This window comes from Molossus molossus, unplaced genomic scaffold, assembly GCF_014108415.1.
Source record: "Molossus molossus isolate mMolMol1 unplaced genomic scaffold, mMolMol1.p scaffold_m16_p_11, whole genome shotgun sequence".
In the NCBI taxonomy this organism is placed as follows: Eukaryota; Metazoa; Chordata; class Mammalia; order Chiroptera; family Molossidae; genus Molossus; species Molossus molossus.
The window spans coordinates 55,793,953-55,806,655 of NW_023425346.1; the positions used below are offsets into that span (position 1 = coordinate 55,793,953).

A 12,703-nucleotide genomic window follows, 5' to 3' on the forward strand; every position below is an offset into this window, starting at 1 on the left:
AAGAGATTATATATTATCCTGCCTTTCTGAGGATAGTATACAGAATATAAACTTCACATTACCGTGTTCATCTTTATAATACAGTGATTTCCCTCATTAGTAGCTGAAATAGTCAGCACTAAACTAACAGGTTTAGATAGTAGATCCATTGGGTCTTCTCATTCTTTTTTTTTTTTTTTCCTTTTAGTAATAAAAAGGACTTTATTAGAAATGGAAAATAAGTAAAGAATAAAACATTAAGAAATAATACAACTAAGAAAGTCTATTTTTTGTCATCTTAAAATAAGTACTTTAAAAAAGGTGACCCTCGCCCTGGCCGGTTTGGCTCAGCGGTTAGAGCGTCCGCCTGCGGTCCGGAGAGGCCCGGGTTTGGTTCCCGCTAAGGGCATGTACCTCGGTTGCAGCTCGTCCCCGGCCCTGGTTGGTCGTGCAGGTGGCAGCCACTCGATGTGTCCCTTTCATATCGATGTTTCCCTCTCTCTCTCTTCCTCTCTCTCCCTCCCACTCTGTCTGTACAAAAAATGGAAAAATGTCCTCGGATGAGGATTAAAAAAAAAAAAAAAAAAAGGTGACCCTCTTTTATATGAAATAACAGCTTTATTTAGATATAATTTACATATCATACAATTCATTTATTTAAAGTGTAGAGTGGTATTTTACTAAATTCAGAGTTGTGCAACCATACCACAATTTTAGAACATTTTAATCACCCCCCCCCCAAACACACACACACAAATATTACCCATTAGCAATCACTGCTCTTTCCCTCTACCCCCAGCTCTAGGACACTAGGTAATCTCCTTTCTATCTATATATTTGCTTATTCTGGACATTTCACATAAGTGGAATCTAAAATATGTGGTCTTTTCATCACAGGTAGGTATCACTAATAATGTCTATTTTTTTTTTTTTTATCCTCACCTGAGGACATTTTTGCACCTATCTTCAGATAGAGAGAGGAAGAGAGAGAGAAACAGTAACGTGAGAGAGATTCATCGAGTGGTTGCCACCCACACGACCCCAACCAGGGTAGGAGACAAACCACAGCCGAGGTATGCGCCCCTAGCAGAAACCAAACCTGGACTCCCCGGTCCGTGGGCCGACGCTCTAACTGCTGAGCCAAACCAGCCAGGGCAATAATGTCTATTTTTACTTGGTTGAGTGCCCCTTGTTTATTATTTATTTTCCTGTTTTTCTTAATTACTGGTTAAAGAAAATTAACATTTTCTTAAAATTGTCAATTTGGAAAAGTCATTCTTTATTAATATTAAATTCTGCAAGGAAAAAAATGTAGGAAAATGCTCCTCCCAAGATTTATATCTACCTTTTCTTACTCCTTTGATTAAAACAACTTTCTTCAAACATCAACATTCAAAATAAAAATATCATTTGATCCCCTCAAAAATAAAATAAAATGTGGTCTTTTGTGACTGTTCTTTCACCTAACATGGGAATGTTTTTACAATTTGTGTGATGGCATATATCAGTATTTTATTTTATTTTATGACTGAATAATATTCTGTTATATAGATAGACTACATTTTGTTTATCCATTAGATGATAGACATTTGGATTGTTTTTATTTTTTGTTATCAATAATACTGCTATGAAGATTTGTGTACAAGTTGTTGTGTGGACATGTTTTTATTTCTCTTAGGTCTTACACCTCAGAGTGGAATTACTCAGTCATATGATATCTCTGTTTAACTTTCTGATGTCATACTGTGTACCAAAATGGCTGCACCATTTTAACACTGCTACCAGCAGTTTATGAGAGTTCTGATGTCTTCACATCCTTGCTAACACATCATTGATTTTAATTTTGATGAAGTTCAGTTTATCTTTTTTCTTTTGTTGCTTTGTTGCTTGTGCTTTTGATGTCATAATTTTTTAATTTTGCTTGATTCAAAGTCAAAAGACTAATGGCTATGTTTTCTTCTAGTAGTTTTATAATTCTTGGCCTTAATTTTGCTCTTGGATTCATTTTGAGTTAATTTTTATATATGGTTTGAGGTATAGGTGTACAACTCCATTCTGTGGCATGTAGATAATCCAGTTTCAAACCTTGTTTATAATCTGTGGAGTCTTTTTTCTTTCATTTTAGGCCCCTGCACAGTGTCTTCCAGGTCAGTGGCAGTGGGGTGTTCCTCAGGTAAATATTAACTTTGTTCACTGTTCTTTTGTGAAGACTGCATGCATATTAAAATCAGGAGAATTAGATTAGAGATCTTTCTCTTATATTTATTAACTATGATACTTTTGGCAATTAATTTAATCATTATATTTCTCAGCTTCCTCATTTGTGAAATGGAAGTAATGATAATACTATACCTTTGTAATTTTCCTCATATGATTTTTATGAAGATCAAATGAGACTATGTAAATGAAAGCATTTTATAAATGAGTGTTACATAAACATGAAAAATTACTTCTTTTTTCATTAGTATTATTGGAAATTTTAACATTTTTGTAGCCTTACTTCAGATTTTGCTAGTTTGACTTATGCTCTTAAATAGGTATTCCATCTCCCAATTGTGATAACAAATAGTATACCACCAAAAGATTGTTTAATCATTTTTGACATTTCCCACTGCCATGGAAAGTCACAAAGCTAAGAATAGATGTTTATGACCATTAAAAAAAATTTTTTTTATCCTCACCCAAGGATATTTTCCATTGATTTTTAGATAGAGTGAAAGGGAGGGAAGGAGAGAGGGGAAAAAAACGTTGACATGAGAGAGACACATCGATTGGCTGCCTCCCGCATGACCCTAACCAGGGCTGGGGATGGATTGAACCTGCAACCAAGGTACGTGCCCTTGACTGGGATGGAACCCACGATCCTTCAGTCTGTGGGCCAACACTCTAACCATTGAGCCAAACCGGCCACGGCCATTTATGACAATTTAAATACCATAGGTTATATTATTACAACCTTCAGTAGCAATCTTAATATAATTATCTGAGTTTATATATGAGATTCTGAAGTACTAAGAACTTTTAGTACTTACCAGTGATTCTACACAACTGGACTTTGTAACAACCCAGAGTTTGTAATTTGTTGTTGAAATAATTCTATGCTATCCTTGAAAAAAAACTTCAGGAAAAGATGAAACAGTGATTTCTCTCATCTGTTGGGTAAGCCATTTTGTTTAATTGAAATAACTAATCATATTTGAATTATAACTATGGTTTTGTGTTTCAGTCTCCTGCCTCTTCTGCTCCATTCCTATACCTACAACCATCTGAGGTGTTTTACCAACCAGTGGAAATTGCACAAGATGGAGGATGTGTTCCTCCTCCACTGTCTCTGATGGAAGCTTCAATTCCAGAGGTATGTATTAGTCTCAGAGTAATTCATCTTTACTACCTTGTCTTACATTTATTTCTTTTTATTTTCTGAAAATATTTGTTCAAGACCCTAATAGAAGCTGCATATCTTGTTTTATTTTACTTATTCTCATCTTTCCTCTCTCTCTCTCTCTCTCTCTCTCTCTCTCTCTCTCTTTCTCTCTCTCTCTCTCTCTCCTCTTCCCTCCCTCCCTCCCACTCCATGTGAAGATAAATGGGGGAAAAGTATCCTAGGGTGAGGATTAAAAGAAAAAAGAAATACCATTTTCATTGTTTTTAAATTGTATTCCTAAACCATTACTAATAACCTTTACCATATATTTGCCAGGAACTGTACATATTTTAAATTGGTGTTGTGAAAGATTAGGAAATTAGCACCCATCTCCCAATTTGACTGTTTTGTATTATTTTTATATTGATAACATTTATAATGTTATGATTTTGTTCTGGAACAATAAATTTCACAGTTGGATCTTAATGGTAACTAAAAATACCTTTACTGGGATTTCTCATTCTTTATCTCATCCTCCATTTATCACTTGTTTGAGTGAATCTGCAAGTGCTCTTTGTTAAAGGCTTATGGATGCTATGTTCTTTGAGTTCTAACATGCTTATTCAACATGTTTGTTGTCTATAAATCTGAAAGAAAATAAGACTAGCTATAAAATGACTGCATCATACTTGTGTTAGTTTACTAAGGCTGATAGAACCAAGTACCACAACCTGGGTGGCTTAAGAAGCTAAAAGTCCAAGATTAAGGCGTTGGCAGGATTGGCTCTGTCTAAGAGCTGTAAAGGAATGATCTGTTCCAAGCCTCTCTTCTTGGATGGAGATGGCCATTCTCCCGGTGTCTTTACATTATCGTTCCTGTCTTTGTCCAAATTTTCTATTTTTATAAGGATACCAATTATACTGGATTAGGTTCCATCCTAGTGACCATACTTTAACTTGGTTACCTCTGTTGTAAAGACCCTATCTCTAACTAAGATCACATTCTGATGTACTGGAGGTTAGGACTTCAAACTGTAAGTTTTCAAGTAACACAATTCAACCCATAACAATACGTTTTGCTTTTAGAATTTCCTATTCTAGTCTTTTCTGGTGTTGAGTGTAGCCATAGTAAAGTTTAAAGCCCACCTGATTTTTCCTCTTGTGAATAATTTGCATTTTTCCCCCGTGTGCCTGAAAAGTCAATCTTAACTTGAAATCACTTCTCCAGCATATATCTTCAAACTTATCAGTCTTTATAGTATTTTTCCTGGGAAATATTTTGCCCATTTGATTTTCTAACTAGTTTTTAAATAAAGGGTCTTTTTTGTTTCCTTTTTTTTTTTTTGTTAATGCTTTGGAAAAAATTTTATTCCAGTTCTGTTCTATAAATCTAAAGAAAATAAGACCAGCTGTAAAATACCTGCATGATGCACGTATTAGTTTACAAAGGCTGATGAACAAAATACCACAGACTGGCTGACTTAAGCAATAGAATACAAAGTATGCATATGTTAGATCTCTTTTTGTCTTTCATATCTATCATAACTCAGGTAAAATTTTTTATCATGGTACTTTTTATGTTGTTTTATATGCTTTTTCAAGATGACTATATTTCTCATTGTGTTTATTCTGTTTTTTTATTATGACTAATGAGGCTTTTTTCTCTTATTTTTAATCTTTTTATTCCAAGCTCTGCCACTTTGCTTACATCATTTTAAATGGTTGTTGGCTTAAAATCTCTTTTTTGAGCTCCATTTTTATTTATTTATTTATTTTTATTTTTTTGGTACATGCCCCTAGCGGGAACTGAACCCGGGACACTCTGGTCCGCAGGCCGACGCTCCAACCACTGAGCCAAACCAGCCAGGGCTTTGAGCTCCTTTTTAGAGATTATGTTACTATAATTTATTTAAGATTCAAAAGATTTCTATCTATCTGATCTTTCCTACATTTCCTAGGGTAATTTTTAATCCTTTTCTTCAAATTTTGTCTTTCTTTGATTAAGTTGGAGAAGAGGTAGTATGCATGTTTAGGTTTCTTGTTTTTCTTTTTCACCTTTATGCTGATATTTAAATGAGGCCAGCTATTTGTCAAAATATAGAGTGGGAGAAGCAGGCTGATGCCTGAAGCAGTTTTCCACTGTGTTTTTAAGTGTCCTGGTTGAGATTCTCTTCCCTCGGTTTCTAGCATTCTGGGTATCATTTTCTGTGTTGGGTTATAGTAATTGCTACTTTCCTTTCTACCTTCACCCTGTTTCACTTTCACCTCCAGCAGTGTTCCTCAGCTATAAGGCAAGGTAATAGATAACAAAAATGATGAAAATATGATTTCTCCTTTAATTCCATATCCCCTGCTATTAAATAATATAAAATTGGATCTCTGTGGAGATATTCCCTGCTTCTGCATTTGCCTGACACACCCCTACATTTGAGACTCTTTGAATAGGTCATTCAGAACATTGATCTTTAGGCAAATCTTTATTCTTCCTGAAGTCTGAGGAGGCCTCAGAGTTTTCCCGTATATGGGCCAAATTGCATAGCATTTGTCAGACAGTTTAAATTGTTCGTGGTTTGGAGATCATGAGTATTTCCTTGTTTAATTGATTATGGCATTTAAAAAAAATCTATCTTTGGTTCTTTTTGCTGTTTTCTGATTTCAAGGAGATGGCAGTGAGGTAAGTATTCTTTTCCCTTAGATTTTTAGCCACGGTCTACTTTTGGCATTAAACCAGTGGACTATAATAAGATTTTTCTGGAACTGTTACTTATTATTAGCTTATAACTTGTACTATTAATTTTTATGATACTTCCATACAAAATGATATATGCATGCTTTTATTTGAATATTGTTTATGTTAGAAGGTATAGGTTAAAATATAAGTTAACTAATTGAGTGGTTGCTAAGTAGAAACCACGTTAGATAAAGCCATTTAACTTTCTGTCAACAGTACACCTCTACTAGAAGTCCTACAAATACCTCAAACTTTGTTTATTATAAACCTAACTTCTCTCCAACCCCCTTACACAAATTACATAAGCATCAAACTTCCTTTTCTTGTATTCCATATCTCAGTAAATGGTTCCACTATCAAAAATCCGCTTTTACATGATTTGTTCCCCACATTTTGCTCTAATGTCTCATCTTTCAGCTATCTTTTAGTGTATATTCTTCCTTCCAGCCATACCAGACAGTCTGCACAGATCTTCCAAATAATATTTGCTCTTGGTTGCTTCTACACCTTCATGCATACCATTCCCATCTTCTTTCCCTAATTCTTCAAATTCAGGCTTCAACTCCACTAGAAAACTTTCCCTGACCACCTCCCCAACTTTCTTAAGGTAGATCAAGTAATTTTTATCTTTTCTCTCATGCATCCCTGTACATGTCTCATAAGACTCATGGTAATTTTGACTGCTTGTTTGTCCTTGATCAGTCTATAAGTTAAAGATAGGGGATGTGTTTTTCATGTGTTTCTGCACTGTGTGGCAAAATGCCTAGTGCGTTGTAATACTGAGTAAATATTTTTAATTAAAAAGTGAAAGGGAATACATTTATTTTCTTGTTTTGTAATAGCCTTATTCTGATCATGGAGTTCAAGGAACATATCACCAGGTTTATGCTTCAAGTGCCATTGCTATGCCTGCACCTGTGATGCAGCCTGAATCAATTAAAGTAAGAAGTTTGTTTTGATTATTTTTTCTGATTTTTTTCTTGCTTATATTTCAAGTTTTCCAACTTTCTCTTCTGAAAAGAACAACTCTGGAGATTTATAGCACATTTGTGATTAGAAGTACAGAACTAGTAACTCTTTCATGTGAAGAAAATAGAATCACAAATTAACTGTAATTTCTATTAATTAGTTTTGAACAATTAATAAACCATACATGGTCAAAAATGTTTATTTACTAGGATAAAATATATATAACTTAACATTCTTTATTTTTAAGCAGAAAACTAAGTGGTAATTTTTACATCCATATTTCATTGTAACCATCACAACTATCTATTTCCAAACTTTTTAGTAATCTCAAATGGAAACACTGCACACATTAAGCAGTAAATTCCCATCTCCGCCCCCAGCCCCTGGTAACCTCTAATCTTCTTACTCTTTTTATGAATTTGCTTAGATATTTTATACACTCAGATTTTTATTATCAATGTTAATGGCATGTAAAATTTATGGGGGAATATCCAAGATGGTGGCGGAGTATGTTACACTCACCTTCTTCCAGGACCAAACTGGAATTACAACTAAAATATAGAGCAGTCAACATGAATAACCAATTGAAGGCAAGCTGAACAGAAGTCTTATAACCAAGGATTTACAGAAGAAGCCACATCGAGACTGGTAGGAAGGGTGGAGATGCAAAAAGGGCTGACCCTGCTCCCATGAGCAGCAGCTGAGATTCCAGAGAGATATCTCAGCTGCAAAGGTTCCCCCTGAGAAGAATGGGGTCTCAATCCCAAACTGGGCTCCCCAGCCCAGAACACTGGATCCAGGAAAAGGTGCCCACATAACATCTGGCTGTGAAAATCAGCAGGGATTCTGTCTGCCAGGGAGAGATGGGAGTCTGCTAGACACAGCGCCCTCTTAAAGGACCAACACACAAAATGTCATTCACAGCCACTCACCCTGGGCTTTGGCAGAGGGAGAGTGGGGTAAACTAGAGTCATCTGAGGAGAGATTGGTCTGTGGCTCTGGGGAGATAGCTAAAAAGACAGCCACTAGGCCCCCTGTGCTGAGTCCCTCTCCCCTACCGCAGATGCCGTCTTTCTTGCTTGGAGCACTCCCCTCCTTACAGCATCGCCCTGGGGAAATGCAATAGCCTTACTTTTTGGACTCCCTGTCACCCTACTCTATGGAGCTCATGCCCTACTGAGGAGCTGCCTGGGCTAGGGTGTCAAGGTCTGGGCAGACTCAGGGGTGTCAGTGACTAGTGTGGATTTGAGGTGGCAGCCATTGCCCTCATTTTTCTGAGAACCTAAAAGGTGCCACTCCCTCATGGGAGATATGCTAGCCCTTCCCTCCCAACTCTTGGTGGATCCACATTGCTAAGGTCTGGGTAGATTCCAGGACAGACTGAGCTGCCTGGCTCTAGGGAAGGGGCCACTCCTCCCACCTTCTCTGAAGCCTGACTGGTACCTCCCCCTCATAAAAGGCCTACTAGCCCCATCCTCCTGACTCCCAGCAGCCCCTCCCTGCTGAGCTCCAGCTCCTGGCAGAATCTTGAACAGACTGAATTGTATGTCTCTGGCATGGGCCATTTTTCCTTTGTACACCCAACCAATGCAGAGCCCTTTCTTAATGCAACCAAATCTTGGTCAGCGTGGGTCTGATAAATTCTGGTCTCACCCTAATGACTCTCTGAGACCCCAATCAACCACAAAGGTCTGCAGGTACCCGGCATGGGACAGCCAGACTTGATAAACCCTGGGACATTTGCTGAGTGGCCTCAGATGCATCACTGGCATTGAGTTTGAACCTGTATCAGTCTGGTGATAACCACTCACCTCTACCTGGTGATTCACTGAGAACCTACCTCATACAACTCAATTACTGCCAGAGGCTCTTTCAGTGACCGAGTCTGATGGGTAATTGGCAATTGGAGACAGGCAGAGGTAGATCTCGGGGTGCCTTGACACTTTTGCTGAGCTTCCCTGGGCCTGGTGCTAGTAAAAGCCAGCTTTGATGTGCAGCTTGGTCCTTCCCACACATCCCAGGCCCAGCAGAGGCAGCATCTGACATTGGCCTGCATCAAGAGGCTCCAGAACCAACACAAGCAGTAGCCAGCTTCAGACAACCACAGAGCAGGATCCATAATAAGCTTCATAAGCAGCCATATACACAGTGAGATCTCGACAGACACCAAATTCTGCTTCATGTGGGCAGCACCTGCACAGCAGCTTATACACTGTAGTCAGGTCAGTCCTCACAGTCAGCCAGCCTGAGGGTCAACCCCATGTGTGAATAGCCAATAGCAATGATTCAATTACAACAGGAGGGCTTACATAATACACACAAGCAACATTCCTGGAGAACCCAGCTCAGGTGATCAAGGAGACTGGGCCACTGGGCCCACAAAACAACTACTATATAAGGCCACCCTACCGAGACTGGGAGTCATAGCAGATCTACCTATGACATAGAAACAAACACAAAGAGGCAGCCAAAACAGAGAGACAAATAAACATACTCACCAAAAGAAAGAACAGGAGAGATCTCCAGAAAAAGATCCAATGACATGGAGGTAAGCAATTTACCAGATACAGAGTTTAAAAAAAAAATGTTACAAGGATGCCCAAGGAACTTAGTAAGAACTTCAGGGAAGAGATAACAAGCATAAAAAAAGGACATAGAACCCATTAAAACCAGTCAGAAATGAAGAATACAATATCTGAAATGAATATGCTAGAAGGAATGAACAGTAGGTTGGATGAAGCAGTGGATCAAATCAGTGATTTGGAAGAACAGGTAGCAGAAAATACCCAGTCAGAGCCTCAAAAGGAAAAAATAATGAGGATAGTTTAAGGAATTTTTGGAACAACATGAAGCATAACAACATCCACATCATAGGGGTGCTTGCATCTTCTCTGACCATAATGGTAAGAAACTAGAAATCAATTACAAGAAAAAAACTGAAAAAGACATGGAGGCTAAATAGCATTACTAAACAACGAGTGGGTTAACAATGAGATCAAGGAAAAAATAGAAAAATATCTTGAAACAAATGAAAATGAACACACAACAACCCAAAATCTATGAGACACAATGAAAGCAGTCCTAAGAGGGAAATTTATAGCACTACAGGCCTACCTCAAGAAACAAGAACAATCTGAAATAATCTAATTTTACACTTAAAGGAACAATAAACAAAGCCCAAAGTGAATAGAAGAAAGGAAATAATAAAGATTAGAGCAGAAGTAAAAGAAATTGAATCTAAAAAAAAGATCAATGAAACCAAAAGCTGGTTCTTTGAAAAGATAAATAAGATTGACAAACCTTTTACCAGACTCAACAAGAAAAAAAGAGAGGACAGATATAAATAAAATTAAAAATGAAAGAGAAGTAACAGCGACTCCACAGAAATACAAAGGATTGTAAGAAATTATTACAAGCACTATATGTCAACAAATTGGACAACCTGGGCAAAATGGACAAATTTTGGAAACATACAATTTTCCAAAATTAAATCAGGAAGAATCAGAAAATCTGAATAGAACAGTTACAACTAATGAAATTAAAGCAGTAATCAAAAACTTTGCAACAAACAAAAGTCCTGGACCAGATAGCTTCACAGGTGAATTTTACCACAGTCAAAGAAGAACTAACATCTATCCTTCTCAAACTACTCCCCAAAATTTAAGAGGAAGTAAGACTCCCAAGCTCATTTTATGCAGCCAGCTTTATCCTAATTTCAAAACCACATAAAGGAAAAGACACTACAAAGAAAGAAAATTATAGGCCAATATCCCTGGTGAACATAGATGCTAAACTCCTCAATAAAATATTAGCAAACCAGATCTAGCAATACATTTAAAAGATCACACACCATGATCAAGTGGAATTTGTACACCATGAGCAAGAGGATGCAAGGTTGGTACAGTATTCGCAAATCAATAAGCATGATATACCACATAAGCAAAACGAGGAATAAAAACCACATGTTCATATCAATAGAAGCAGGAAAAGTGTTTGACAAAGTTCATTACCAATTTATGATAAAACTCTAGCAAAGTGGGAATAGAGGGACCATACCTGAATGTAATAAAGGCCTTAAGACAAGCCCGTAACCAACATCATACTCAGTGGGCAAAGACTACAAGCAGTTCCCTTAAGATCCGGAACAAGATGGGGATGTCCACTTTCACCACTCTTATTCAACATAGTACTGGAAGTTCTAGCCACAGCAATCAGACAAGAAGAAGCAATAAAAGGTATCCAAATTGGAAAGGAAAAAATAAAACTGTCATTATTTGCAGGTGACATAATACTGTTTATAGAGAATTCTAAGGATTCCACCAAAAAAACTACTGGAACTGATAAGTGAATTCAGTAAAGTAGCAAGATACAAAATATCCAGAAATCAATTGCATTTTTATACACCAATTATGAACTATCAGAAAGGGAAACTAAGAAAACAATCCAATTTACAATTGCACCAAACAAACTAGGAATAAATTTAACTGAGGATGTGAAAGACCTGTACTCGGAAAATTATAAGACACTGAAGAAAGAAATGGAAGATACAAATAAGGGAAGGCATATACCATGTTCATGAATAGGAATAATTGACATCATTAAAATGCCCATACTACCCAAAGCAATCTACAGATTTAACGCATTTCCTATCAAGATACCAAAGGCATGTTACACAGACCTAGAACAAATATTTCAGAAATTGATATGGAACCACAAAAGACCCCAAATAGCCACAGCAATCTTGAGAAAGAAGAACAAAGCTGGAGGAATCATGCTAACAGATATCAAACTATACTACAAGGCTATAGTAATCAAAACAGTATTTTACTGTCATAAAAACTGGCATAGATCAATGGAACAGAATAGAGAGCTAAGAAATACTCGTGCCATTATGGTCAATTAATAGTCAACAGAGGAAGCAAGAACATACAATGGGATAAAGATAGTCTATTCAATAAATGGTGTTAGAAAATTGGATGGACAGATAGTGCAAAAATATGAAATTAGACCACCTTTTTACACCACACAAGAATAAACTCAAAATAGATTAAAGACTTAAATGTAAGACCTTGAAACCATAAAAATCACAGAAGAAAACATAGGCAGTAAAGTCTCAGATACTTCTCTTAGCAATATCTTTTTTGCTATATCTCCTTGAGCAAGGGAAACAAGAAAAAATAAGCAAATGGGACTACATCAAACTGAAATGTTTTTTTGCTCGGCAAAGAAAACCATTAACAAAATGAAAAGACAATTCATTGAATGGGAGAACATACTCACTAATGATACATCTGATAAGGGGTTAATATCCAAAATCTATGAAAAACTTATAAAAATCAACACCATAAAAACAGTCCGATTGAAAAATGGGCAAAGGATCTAACTAGATACTTGTTGAAAGAGGACATACAGATGGCCAATAGATATATGAACAGATGCTCAGCATTACTGATAATCAGAGGAATGTAAATTGAAATCACAATGAGATATTGCCTCACATCTATCAGAATGGCTATCATCAATGTGTCAAGTGTTGGCGAGGATGTGGAGAAAAGGAAACCCTCATACACATTTGGTGGAAACGCAGATTGGTGCAGCCACTGTGGAAAACACTATGGAATTTCCTCAGAAAATTAAAAATGGAACTGTGTTGTGACCCAG

General features: G+C 36.9%; 1 protein-coding gene across 2 annotated transcripts in view; it reads left to right on the plus strand.

Annotated features, from left to right (window-relative positions):
- Window positions 1-12,703, plus strand: part of BOLL (boule homolog, RNA binding protein) — a 70,629-nt gene that overhangs the window by 29,659 nt on the left and 28,267 nt on the right. For both annotated transcript variants that reach the window (XM_036254654.1, XM_036254656.1), the window contains 3 exons: window positions 2,105-2,152; window positions 3,206-3,334; window positions 6,916-7,014. In XM_036254654.1, coding sequence (XP_036110547.1) covers window positions 2,105-2,152; window positions 3,206-3,334; window positions 6,916-7,014 — 276 coding nt within the window. The remainder of the gene's footprint in view (window positions 1-2,104; window positions 2,153-3,205; window positions 3,335-6,915; window positions 7,015-12,703) is intronic.